Source organism: Pagrus pagrus (assembly GCF_965226575.1).
Source record: "Pagrus pagrus genome assembly, chromosome: 7".
Taxonomy (NCBI): Eukaryota; Metazoa; Chordata; class Actinopteri; order Spariformes; family Sparidae; genus Pagrus; species Pagrus pagrus.
The window spans coordinates 7,435,735-7,448,973 of NC_140191.1; the positions used below are offsets into that span (position 1 = coordinate 7,435,735).

Consider the following 13,239-nt stretch of genomic DNA (forward strand, 5'->3'; position numbering starts at 1 on the left):
CACTGCTGTGGAGGCAATCACGTCAAGTGCTCTGCGGGCAGCAGGTGAGGTTGGTAACCGGTGAGTAGTGACCTCAGTCGCCGCTGTGGATGTTCAGGACTCCCGAGAAAACTTTGAAGGGAGGCAGTTTGTGTTTTATCGTGAGTTAGAAATCGCTGAAAGACAGCAACACGTTTAAAATTAAACGGAGAGTTACCAAAATTACAGTATTAATGTTAGCAGCTCGTGTTTTCGTAAGACAAGCTAACGTTCATGTAGCTAGGTTAGCTAGCAGCGATAGCCTTGATGCTAACCTGGACCCGGGAAAGAAAAGCGGACGGAGATGGAGCCCAGACGTGGACTGAAGAAAGTTGGACACTTGGATAACTTAGCCAAAATATTAATGGAGCATCTGTGTTGGGAGACTACAAGTCCAGTGGAGCATAATTGTACGTGGCTGATGGTCATTTTGCCAACATGACAGACAGGTAACGGTTCTTCAGTGTTCAAACAGTGAAACTCACCCACTCCTCTCTGTGCCTGCCTTCTGGCTTCCCTGATCGTCAAATAATAAGTCTTTGCTGTCTGTAACATTGCATTTTTGCAATAGTTAGTGTGGTAAAATACTTACTTAAGTAAAAGAATTGCCGTTAAGTAACTTGGTATATTTATTTATGTATTGTACTTAAGTAGGCCTACACATTTAAGTTGTACTTTTCCTCATTTCCTTTTCATGACACTTCATTTTTCCTTTACTTAAATTATTTGACGGCTTTATTTAGCCTAGCAGTTATTTTATTTTACAAATTGAGATTTGACATAGAACACACATGAAAAACTTTATAAACATTTTTCATTGTATTAAATAGGGATAGATTATCTGCCTGAATGATTACTGCTGCTGATATTTACCATTTTTCTGATTATCTGTATTGTGAGCAATGGAACGGTCATCGAAGTCAGAAACTCTACCAAGATCCAAGTAGCCTGAATTCAACGACATAACCACACATGACATCTCAGGAGTATGTGAGCACACACAGCGAACAACTACTTTTTACCTCTTCATCACTTTTTACTCTATGTATTGTTTGTTTTGCATAACGTGCAGTAACTACAACTTAGTTGTCATTTTCACTTTCATTCAGTTGATCTTTGCTCAACAGAAGTCTTTGAGAGTATATGTTAGGAGCCTGTCTCTTTTTAAGTGCCCTTTAGTGTTAAATCATCTGCTGTAGTTGGAAAAATATCTAGAGGCATCAACTTTTCTTAATTGCTCCACTAGCCACATTGTTGACTATATACACACAACGTGCTCAGGAGGCTCTCATAGTTTCTACCATATCATCATTTAAGTGATTGCAGTTATTGTCTTTCAGTGAGAAGCATAATAATGTGAGGTGAGCCTCAGCTCAAATCTCTGCTAAATCAACTTTCTGTCAGTTTCTACTATCAGCAAAGTTACCATCACCATGGCAACCTTTGACTTCAACTGGGGAGCTGAGACAGATTTATCAATGAGTGCATTTTAAAACACACAGTGGCAAACACACATACAAATACAGTCAAAAATATACGCATAAGCTTGCACACAAGACCACACACACGTACATACAGAGAAACACAGCCAAAAATGGTTACCATCACCATGGCAACCTTTGATTTCAACTGGGGAGCTGAGACAGATTTATTAATGAGTGCAGTTTCAAACACACAGTGGCAACTACATGTACAAATACAGTCAAAGATGCATGCAAACAAGACCACACACAGAAACTAAGCCAAAAATGGTTAGAATAATATCTGATTGTTACATTCCACAACTTATTGCCCCGGTACCGGGGGCAGCTGCGCATGTTGCAACACACACCACATAAGGGCATGCTAACCATGTAGCAACATATTCATGCAGCACACCGACTTAACGGGAAGAAGCTTGGCTAAAAGCTCATGATAACCATTTTCACGTAATCGAAACTCACTTCCGACACCAAGCGACTAAATGAGCACGTAGAAAAAACACGCTAACGGCGCATGTCCGCAAAACTGGCGCTAGCGATTATGCTAGTTCATGCTAACGATACAAACAGCATGTCATATGAAAGCTTGGACTCTGCAGATTCCAACGGTATAAGTCTCATCACTCTACGCCCCAAACTCACTGAAACAGCAGCCGAAGAAGAGCAAAAATAAACATCACTTTATACAGACATAATCATGAATTATGTTCTACATTTGCTGTTTTGTGATTATACATTGTGTTCGAGTGCATTACATCGCCTCCACCGGCTTATCCAATGTGTCTGTGTCACTTTGAAATGATTCCTGACAGTTCAGGAAAGGTTTTGGTTCCCGGAGGACAGGTACAGTGTGGGGTAGGTAGGACCATTGTCTTCACGCACGGTGTATTTGCCTCTGCACCGGCATCTCATATGCCCCACCCCCTCAGCCACAGCCTCAGCCAGAGCCTCAGCCAGGGCCATCAATTGGTGGATAGTTTTTGTTGTCATGGTGTTGGAGAATGCACCTTGATTCTATTGGCTCTGACGGTTCGATAGAGGTGTCAATCATTCAAATTGACCAATGGATTCCCAAAATGTCTATCGTCTAACCTGTTGTGGGTGATTGACAGCTCCGCCGGCATTACGCACCAAAACACAGAGCGCACAGTTTCTACACTTCACTTCACTTTCTACATCTGATTTGACTATTTCTGCCAAAGTTGGAGTCAAACTTCAGTTCCTTTGTATGGTTTTCTTTGAATGGGAAAATGTTTATAGCTCTGGTTGATTTTTCAGAACAAAATCAAAACAGTTTTTAGAACAGTATTTAGATGGGTGTGCCCAAATGGCTAATTTCTGCCTGAAAAATGTCTCTACTAAAACCTCTCTAACTTTGCTCTGTTTTACTTTATTGGCATCAGTCTTGGCACAGGTAATGTTCAGATTTTTTGCTATTATTTGCTGGAGGTTTTGGGCTGCAACTGCATGATGCAAAGGGGATATTCACTCTAAAAGTGTACAGTTTTGTTAGGCGGAAATGAAATCTCTCTTTTATGTTGTGTACCATCTTCATTTACTCTGACCCAGTAACATCTAAACTAATGCTTACACCTTTTCAGAAATCTCACAAGTGTTACCTTTATTATGATACCAAGATTATTCATATAGACCATGTAGTTGCAGAGATATACTCTATTCATTATGGACATGTCATTTTCAAGCACAGGTCTGAGCCAGAGGCCTAGGGCTTAAGGGGTTAAACTCTGAATAATCAGAATCTGCAAAGTAACTAGAAACTGAATTTATCAATCACCTCAATCACAGGTTGTTCTGAAATTTAACTTTAAAGTAATAATCTCAAAGATTTTCATGTAAATAAATATCTGTTCACTATCTATCTCTGAATGAGGTAACACAATAATGATTGAGCATATGGCCCAATGATGAAAGCCCTTGCATCTGCTGTAATACCAAAGATGTACACTGGGTGTCAGTAGCGACTTTCCTGAAAAATATCACAAATGGGTACAGTTAGTGACGCGTTCACCCAGCAGTGGTTCATTGACCAGAGAGAGTAGGTGGTTTGCATCATAATGACAGGAATAAGTTAGCCTAATGTTAGACAATACGTAAGTATGTACATAGTTACTTTAATAGCAACCATTTTTCATTCAGTAAATAGTAAGTGTTATAATTACCGTCTCAGAAGACCTCATTCTCTTTTTCGCTTTCATGTGGTGTTGTTATGGAGGCGTGGCAGAGCTGCCAACTGACAACTGACTGACATCACACAGGCGACTCCAGATCCCTCGGAAACAGTGAGGTCCAAAAATACACCTGCAATTGTCGCTTCCGGAAATCTTCGAGATTGCCACTTTAAGATATTTATTTTTACTGCAAATGAATATCGGTACTAAATATATGTTATCAGTCTCCTTGATTTCTAATAATTGTAAGCAGTATCAGCCTTGAAAAAAACAATATCGTTACCCCTTGTATTTAACGACCCAACAGTATATAACATTTTAAAATAATGTAAGTTGAAAAAAAAATTATTAATCCCTGCCCGTCCAGGTGTAAAATCTGAAAATCTTCCACCTGAAAGGAGTTTTCCAAAAGGTCAGTTTTCAGTGACCTAAAATGACACTTGCGTGTGTATGAAAGGTCAAACAGCTATGGTTTAGGAAATATCTGTGTATGTTTAGACAGGACCTTAAACAATGGTCATTTGACCATCACCACTCAACAGTCAGACTTACAGCATATACTGTATGTGGTGCATTGTTGAAGTGATTGAAAAGCTGTATATGACCTACAGTCATTCAATATTAATACTGAAACAAACACACAACATTGTTTTAAAACACATTAGGAGAAGTGTGTAGTGCTTGTACTGGTTTGTCAGTTTCTCAAGATAACAAGAAATCACACATTTCCGTACTTCCCTTTTTAAAAAGTTTTGCATTTCTTCATTGTCATGGAGAGGCTCTAAAAAATGGTGTGAGCAAACAAACAATTGTTTTTACAAAGTTCAATGTTGAAAATGTCGAAATTAGATTATGAGATTAAAACTATAAATAATTGGATAAAAGCCTGCCAGGCTCAGGAGAAGACAAATAAAGCTTAGTGCTGTTTGGGGAAACTTCCTCAAACATTGTTGTTGCACAAAGAGTTAAGAAATAGAAAAGTGAAGAGAGGAAGGGACAGTTCAGAGCAGAAACGCTCTGGAGAGGAAGCAAGCAGGCAAACAAGGCATAAAGAGGTAAAACACAACATATCATTTTTGAGTAAAATGTCTTCTTGAGCTGTAAATGGAAGTTAGTTAATGATTCTTTCTTCATGATTAATTTGATAAATGCTTTTTCGACATTCTTGATTTTGTGGTAATGACAGGGTGGACAGATTTGTGGGGAGAGTTAAAGATGTATTTAGGAAATGATTTTGGGAGCACAACACTGTATTTGTTCAATGTATTGTTTGATAGTTAATTTACAATATAAAATAGAACAGAGGTCACAAAGTGCACAATATGAAAAAAAGTCATATTGTGATTATTTTGACATATTGTGATTTCGATGTGTTTCATGATTAGTGGGAATGAGTATTTTGTATCACAATTTTCATTTTCACTGTAAAAACTTAAAATCATGGTGATGGGACTTAATGGGGTCTGTACAGAACGAATGTATTTCTTGCTTCTGGAGAAAAAGATTTGTAATCCAGGTTGTCTCTGCAACACTATAGCACATCTTTATAATGCTGTTTTTTCACACATTTTACCTTTATCAAAAAATTGTAGTTTCTTGCAATTTGGATATTGCTTATAGCGATATCTCGATTATATGTCGATTGATTGTGCAGCCCTATTCTTTACCATTAAAAATATAAGGGTAGTCACACCCCTGGCTGAAGTGTGTTGATCTCGTAACTACGGAATAACTCAATGTGTAACATCCTGTGTAAGATCTATGATGTCAGCTGTGGAATTTCCTTTTGGTCAGTTCCTCTTTGTTTACTTCACTTTCACTGTAAAATTTATCCTTTAGAAGGAGAGACTCGCTGTGTCAATCATCGAATCAGGATGTTTGTTCTCATCTGGGTGGCTCTGCTTTTCTCTGTGAGAGGCAGCAATGCTGACACAGGTATGCATCTCTATTATATTCTCGTTATGATGCAACATTAAAGATATGAATACAGTTGTTAGCAATAATTTTTCAAGATAAATGTCTTACATGCTTCCAAATTACAAGTATTTAGTTTTCCCACCTTTAATTTATCAGCTCATAAGTAACCTTCCTTGAAGCATCGACTGTATTTACTGACTTACTTGGAAATTCTGGGATAAGTAGTTATATAAAATGCCTTTCTTGTTTACCAAAGATGTGATTGATGAAGGAATATGTTAATGAAATGAGTTAAATGAAATTCTGTCATCTGCTCAAAAACGGTATATGTGTTATCTGTCAGCAGAAGTAGCCTTTCTTCATTATAAAGTCTGGTGTGGTGTCATAATTGAAACCCTCTTGCTGTTTTTCTCTTACTTGTCACAGGTGGATCAGTGAAGCAGCGAACACGCTGTAACGGTGAATTCTGTATCACTCTTAATGAAGGAGAAATAACAGCAGAGGCTGGACTCTGTGTTGTGATACCGTGTTCCTTCACTACTAGTTCTGACTTTACAACTGAACATATGGTTTGGTACAAATGTGAACCTTACCGGTGTGGTGATTCAGACGTGATATTCCACACTAACAAGAACAACAAAAAAGTTCAGCCTCAGTTTGAAGGACGAGTGTCACTGCTGCAGTCTGACGTGAGTCAGAAGAACTGCAGCATCATCATCAATGACCTCACTTTGTCAGACTCTGGATCATATCAGCTCAGAGTTAATGGTTTACAGTGGAAGTGGTCAGGTGTTTCCTGGTATAAGGAGACTGAGGGATTTACATTCTCTTCAAGACCAACTGTCTCTGTTAAAGGTAATGTATCGCTACAGCAAATATATGCTAATCAGTGTCCCATCCAGTGACATTGTGCATTGTTGTACCTTTTTAACTGCACTAACATGTATTTATAGTCCTTGTTTAGCTTTTGTCGACCTTTTGTGGGCAACCAATCTGATCTGTAGCATTAAATGATGTAACTCCTCCTTATTGCCCCATTTAAAGTCTCAACAGATACCTGTATGTGATTGTTGAGCTTCAACTCCTCACCTGATTCTACTCATGGACTTTTTCTCCCGTTAGATCTGATACAGAAGCCCACAGTGATGAGTCCTCCTCTGACAGAGGGACAGCAGTCCACACTGACCTGCACTGCTCCTGGTCATTGCTCTGGATCTGATCCTACAATCACCTGGAGGTGGAAAGGGACAGGAGCGAACAATTCTCCCATCACAGGAAACATCACTGCCGAGACTCACAGCTCAACTTTGACCTTTAACCCTTTAGCTGAACTCCACGGCACCAGTGTCACCTGTAAGGTCAGCTTCACAGGTGACACAACTACAGAGGAGACAGTGACTCTGAATGTAACCTGTGAGTAGAACATCCTGTCCTTCATTCTCACACATCACCTTTTTATCTAAAATATTTGCTAAGAGATTTGCTCTGTCATCCCTGATGGTTTTCTGAACTGTGTTGAATTTTACATCATTAACAGTGCACTTGCAGGAATGTTGGGAATTTATGGGCACTGTAACATTGTATATAATGCAGTTTATCATTTGTCTCATAGATGTGAAGGAAATCGAAATCACTGGAAATACAAGTGTGACGGAGGGTGAGACTCTGAATCTGACCTGCAGTGTTGAAAGTTTCCCTCCATCTCTCATCACATGGACTAAATTATCTGGCAAAAATGTGCAAAATGGAACAGAAATTAATCTGCAAAATGAGACTTTAACTGACCTGTGGAACGACACTGAAACCCTGCAGGTAGACCGTGGGATGAGCACTTTCTCCATCTATAACATGACAGTAGAAGATTCTGGAGAGTACATCTGTACAGCAAAACATCTAAACAACAGCCTGATAAAAAAAGTTGATGTAACAGTGAAATGTAAGTACACTGTACAATTGTTCTGAGAGAGAGCATTTATGTAGTAGTTTCATCATCTATGTGACTCTATGCACATATTTAGAAAACAAACATAAAAACGTGCTGTCTACGTGCTGTCTGTTAAAACCACTTTGAAGCATTTTACTGTGTCACCCTCCAGTGGTAGCAACAAATGACACCAAACTAAACAATGCTTCACTACTCTATGCATGCATATAAAACCTTGTACGCACTGAGTTTACATTGTGTGTATTATGTATTTCACATTGCTGTAGATTTTCGTATATTTGTAAGCTATATATATATCGAAACCAGTATGCATGTATTTATACAGTCTTTACAGGGATACCACATGCACTACGAATGCCTCTTTCTATTTTAGTTGGACTCTTAAAAAGTTTAATATCTCCAGAAGTCTGATGGAGATGCAACTGGACCAATTATATTTTCATGCATGTATATATTTGACAGACATTCCCTCAGTTTATGTACTTTAGGTAATAAATATTAACAACTTATTTAATAATACAAATCTGTTTTCATCTGTTTGTTGCTGCTACCTTATTTGAATGTATTTTGTGTAAAATTTGCTTCACAGATATGAAGAAACCTGTAATCACTGGTAATACAACTGTCAAGATGGGACATGCTCTGAATCTGACCTGCAGTGTTGAAAGTTTTCCCCCATCTCATATCACATGGACTAAACGTGGTTCCAACACAGACTTGCACAATGAGCCCAATACTGTCCTGCAGGACGACGCTGGCTCTGCAACACTTGTCATCCATAGTGTGACGGCAGAACATTCTGGACAGTACATCTGTACAGCAAAACACCTGGAAACAACTGTGACTGTATATGCAGATGTAACCGTGACTTGTAAGTAGACTGTGCAGTTGTTCTAAGATAGAGCATTTATGTAGTAGTTTCGTCATCTACGTGCCTCTATGCACATATTTAGAATGATAAAAACTTTTAAAACAACTTTGTAGAGTTTGAAGCATTTTAATGAGTTGCCCTCCAGTGGTAGCAACAAATTACACTAAACATACAGTAAATGCAATGCTTTACTACTCTATGCATGAATATAAAACCTTGTACACACAGTGAGTTCCCTTTTTTTGTATTATGTCTATATATTATTAATTATATACAATATATTTCACATTGCTGTAGATTTTCATATATTTGTGTGTATGTTATATATATTTTGAAACCAATATGCATATATTTATACAGTCTTAGGGATACTACATGCACTATGAAGGCCTCTTCCTATTTTAGTTGGACTCTTAAAAAGTTTAAAATCTCCAGAAGTCTGATGGAGATGCAACTGGACCAATTATATTTTCATGCATGTATATATTTGACAGACATTCCCTCAGTTTATGTACTTTAGGTAATAAATATTAACAACTTATTTAATAATACAAATCTGTTTTCATCTGTTTGTTGCTGCTACCTTATTTGAATGTATTTTGTGTAAAATTTGCTTCACAGATATGAAGAAACCTGTAATCACTGGTAATACAACCGTCAAGATGGGACATGCTCTGAATCTGACCTGCAGTGTTGAAAGTTTTCCCCCATCTCATATCACATGGACTAAACTTGGTTCCAACACAGACTTGCACAATGAGCCCAATACTGTCCTGCAGGACGACGCTGGCTCTGCAACACTTGTCATCCATAGTGTGACGGCAGAACATTCTGGACAGTACATCTGTACAGCAAAACACCTGGAAACAACTGTGACTGTATATGCTGATGTAACTGTGACCTGTAAGTAGACTGTACTAATCTTGTTGAAAAGGAAGTTTATGCTCATATTTTACACTATTAGCATTGTCTTAGTATGTTGTTTCTGCTTGTGTTTTTACAGCTTTTCCAAAGATCTTAAACTCTGAATGTAAGGTTCAAGCCGAGGTGCTGTCCTGTGTGTGTGTCAGCGACGGGCTTCCTTTACCCACCATTGAATGGCCACTGTTGAAGAACTACACTGACTACACTGTTGTTACCACCGTCTCAAACCACACAGTGAACTGCACGGTCACCCTAACTGTTAAGGACCACAGCAACACTGCTGTTGAGTGTGTCAGCAGCAATGAAAATGGGGAAGTAAAAAAAAACATCATCCAAATAGATGTGTCAAATCCAAAAGGTACATGTTCGCAGCTAAAGCACTTCTGCTACTGTAGACCACTTTATGATATTTTAAGTACCTCTTTTTTTGTATACTGTGACCTCTGCATTTGGACATTGGTCAAGCTATTTAAAGGAAGTAAGCTATTACTTCTGTTTTAGTGCTGAGAAGAACATAAACATTTTTTTCTCCTTGATTGCAGAATGGTCCAAAGGCCCATTTGAAATTGTGTCATGGCTGCAAGTCATACTTGCCTTTTTGATTGGGGTACTTCTTTCAGCTGTCATTTGCTGTTTGGCAATAAAATGTCGAAGGTACTCCATTCATTTTAATAATTGACTCCTGGTATTGTTTGTGGATAATCTTCATGCCTGTATTTTAATCTGTTACCATTTGTTTTTCCCAGAAGAAAACAGAAGAGTTCTGGAAAACTGGATGAAACTCTGGAGATGGTGGCCAGTCAGGAGGATCCACTGGTAATATAACTAATAATATATACATCAGTTCAGCCTTTCCCAAACTTAAGAATGATGAAGCCCAACTTGAAATTGGAAAATCTTTTGGGGCCCACTCAAACTTTTAATCATAACTCTAGTCCCTTCATTGACTTGATAAAGAATACGATGTTGTGTCAAAGTCTGTTCTCCAGTCAGTAATATTGCTCTTGCATTAGAATTGTGTTTCCTGCCTTTGGTGGCAGTTTATGGGTCAATAGGTGGCACACACATCAATGGGAAACAGACTTTAACAACATTAAATAGATAAAAATAGGTCAGATAAATGAAGAATAACCTGTAATTTCGCTACCTTGCTCTATCAGTTCTGAAAACGTATTTAAATGTAAATATGTAATCATAAATATTCTATTGCAATTTCAAACCTAATTACAAAATTGAACATGTACCTTCACGGCCCACCAGGGGCTATGGCCCCCACTTTGGGAATCACTGCATACATTGAACTACTAGTTTTCTTCAGAGTTGTCAACTAGCACTTGAGATGTGTGAATATGACTTTCATTGTTCAACATTTTAGTCAGACAATTTTTTTCAAGGAAACTACCAAATATAGCAAATGGTTACACAGTTAGATTTGGTATAAAATATTCTGCTATTTTCAGGAAACTCAAAGAATCTGAGCAGCAACAACAAGACTGCTAAAAAACACATTTATGGACATCACAGTTTAGTTATTTCATTAATAGTGAACATGCAACAAATAAGGAGGTTAGGAGCTTCAGCATCAGCATTGTAATAGCTGGATCAGTCAGATTTTTTAGACTGCCTTGTGCACCTGCATGAATTGGATTGGACATCACTATTTAGCTGGTAGCCACAATAATTTAGCCACTGATGATGAATTATGAATGCAGTCGTTGTTTTCAGTAAATTTAAGCAAGCACAACTTGTGCAATTTACCCAAACTAAACTCTTAGTTTCTTCCTTCATGTAAATCAACTTGCAGAAAGTTGACACTTAATAGCCAGGCCCCTTTTTCGTTACCTTGCAGTGCAGTTGCACTACATGTATGTTACATGCATTTCTGATGTAACATTACCACATATAACAATGTTACTATAATTACAGGAGATGCACATTGTGATGGATAACAGTGGCTGAAACAAGTTTCTTGAAGTCTTGCTTCAAGCTGTTTCATTTCAAACAGTACAGAATTGGAAACTACATCTTAAAAAGATGATGGTATAACTTAATTAAAAGAAATATTGGCAGTAATGTAGATAAACCAGTAGTATTCATTCAAATTTGCTACTTGTTTCAGCTAAATGAATCATATAATTTGCATTGTACCCAACAGATAGATGCTGGTAAAGGAGTGGAAGATGATCAAACCTATTACCAAGAAGGAGCTGACGAAGGGGAAGCTGTGGCAGCAGAGAATGCATCCCTTGATCTCAACGGTGGACCAAAAGATGTTGAGTATGCCAGCATTGATTTCTCCGTGTTGAAAAGAAAGAGCCCAAGGAAGGCAGCAAAGACGCAAGAGACCACGGAGACGGAGTATGCTGAAATCATGAAAAAAGTTAAAGAGGAAAGAGAAGATAATGGTGGAGAGGAAGGTGAAGTGTTGGAGGGCAAAGAGGAGGAGGAAGCGATTGGGGAGGATGAGGAGACGAAACATGGTGTCCCAGAGGAGGAGGAAGGAGAGGATGTGGAAGTGTACTCCAATGTGAAGGAAATAATGGGTGAGAATTAAGGACTATGTTACATTGTGGAGCTGCTTGAGGATGAAGTTTCTTTGTTCATCAGATGTGACGGCTTGAAGTACTGGACTGATGACGGATATTCTGTTCAATGACTAACGGACCTGTAAATGGTTTCTAACACAGAGCTGTGATCTTCAAACTCCAAATTCCACTTTACTCGTCTACATGTTGGGGGATGAGCAAATGCATTCACTCAACTCAGGGTGGACTTGAAACTGGACATACTTCCTTATTTGAGCTTTATTGAGATTCAGTGTTTTTACTTTTCATGAGTTTTCCACTTACGTCAACCTACATCCATGTAAGAGTTGACACCATTAGGGCACTGGGTCACAAAATCAAGGGCCAGAAGGGCAACCACCTGCATCCTCTTTGCTCTGAGAGCCTAAGTGTACTTTTGTTTGATACCTTTATGATAAGCATCCGCCCTGAGTGTCCTTCCGGCCAGCCCAAAGCTCTCCTGAATGTCCCAAATTTTACTGTGAAAAAGAACGTTCATGCTAACCCTGTTTATGGATGAGGTGTCTCTTTTTCAGTGTGGCTGTAGGGATTGCAGCGTTGGTCTGTCCGTTGGTTGGTTTGTCAGATCACTGGTCCATCTGAAATATCTAACAATGTAATATCTAATAGCTATTGGATGGATTCTCAATTTTGTACAGCCATTTGGGGTCCCAAGAGGATGTATCTCAATGACTTTGTTCGTCCTGTAACTTTTCCTGTCCCTCCACCATGGTTTTGGCATTTGTTTGATTGAAATGTCAATCAACAACTATTGGATGGATTCCCATGAAATCATCAGACATTTACATTCACCTCAGATTGAACTGTTTTTACTGATTTTACTCTTCTTCTTCTTCCTGTTGTTGTTGTTGTTATTGTTGTTATTATTATTATCATCAGTAGTAGCAGGCAGTAGTAGCAACGATGACCAAGGATTTTTGGTTGAATTCAAGCTCAGTTATAATTTCACAAAATATTATGTGCTGACTGAAACTCAATATAAACTTGAAATGTGTTTTTAATGCCACTAATATGTTAGAATTATGTACTGTAAAAAAGAAAATATACACGGTATGATCAATCAGATCTGAGTCAATTTTCATACAATGGTATACCTTTAAAATGGCAAATTGCTGCAACCCTAAGCACAATGCAGTCACTAAAGCGGGTTTGATAGGTTCCAATCAAGCATCTTTGATATGTAAGGTGGCAGCTTTACAGCAAGGGCTTTATAAATAAATAAATACCAACGACTATTACGCCTCTCTACCAGTGAATACCAATCCATGCAATATACAATGGTGAGCACCAATGTTTATGATCAAAGACC

At 38.3% G+C, this 13,239-nt stretch overlaps 1 protein-coding gene across 4 annotated transcripts; it reads left to right on the forward strand.

The window, feature by feature from the left end:
• Positions 1-40: 40 nt before the first annotated feature.
• On the forward strand, positions 41-13,168 carry LOC311260413 (sialoadhesin-like). 4 transcript variants are annotated; one of them, XM_084358199.1, is made up of 11 exons: positions 41-467; positions 5,528-5,623; positions 6,032-6,460; positions 6,728-7,018; positions 7,218-7,541; positions 8,140-8,421; positions 9,043-9,324; positions 9,425-9,703; positions 9,888-9,999; positions 10,092-10,161; positions 11,501-13,168. In XM_084358199.1, the coding sequence occupies exons 2-11, from the start codon at positions 5,563-5,565 to the stop codon at positions 11,897-11,899; spliced, it is 2,529 nt and encodes an 842-aa protein (XP_084214325.1). In that variant the 5' UTR covers positions 41-467; positions 5,528-5,562; the 3' UTR covers positions 11,900-13,168. The 4 variants fall into 4 exon arrangements, with proteins under 4 accessions (XP_084214325.1, XP_084214324.1, XP_084214322.1 ...); XM_084358198.1 differs by lacking the exon at positions 41-467 and adding an exon at positions 4,155-4,743; XM_084358196.1 differs by lacking the exon at positions 41-467 and having other exon boundaries at positions 4,155-5,623.
• Positions 13,169-13,239: the final 71 nt, after the last annotated feature.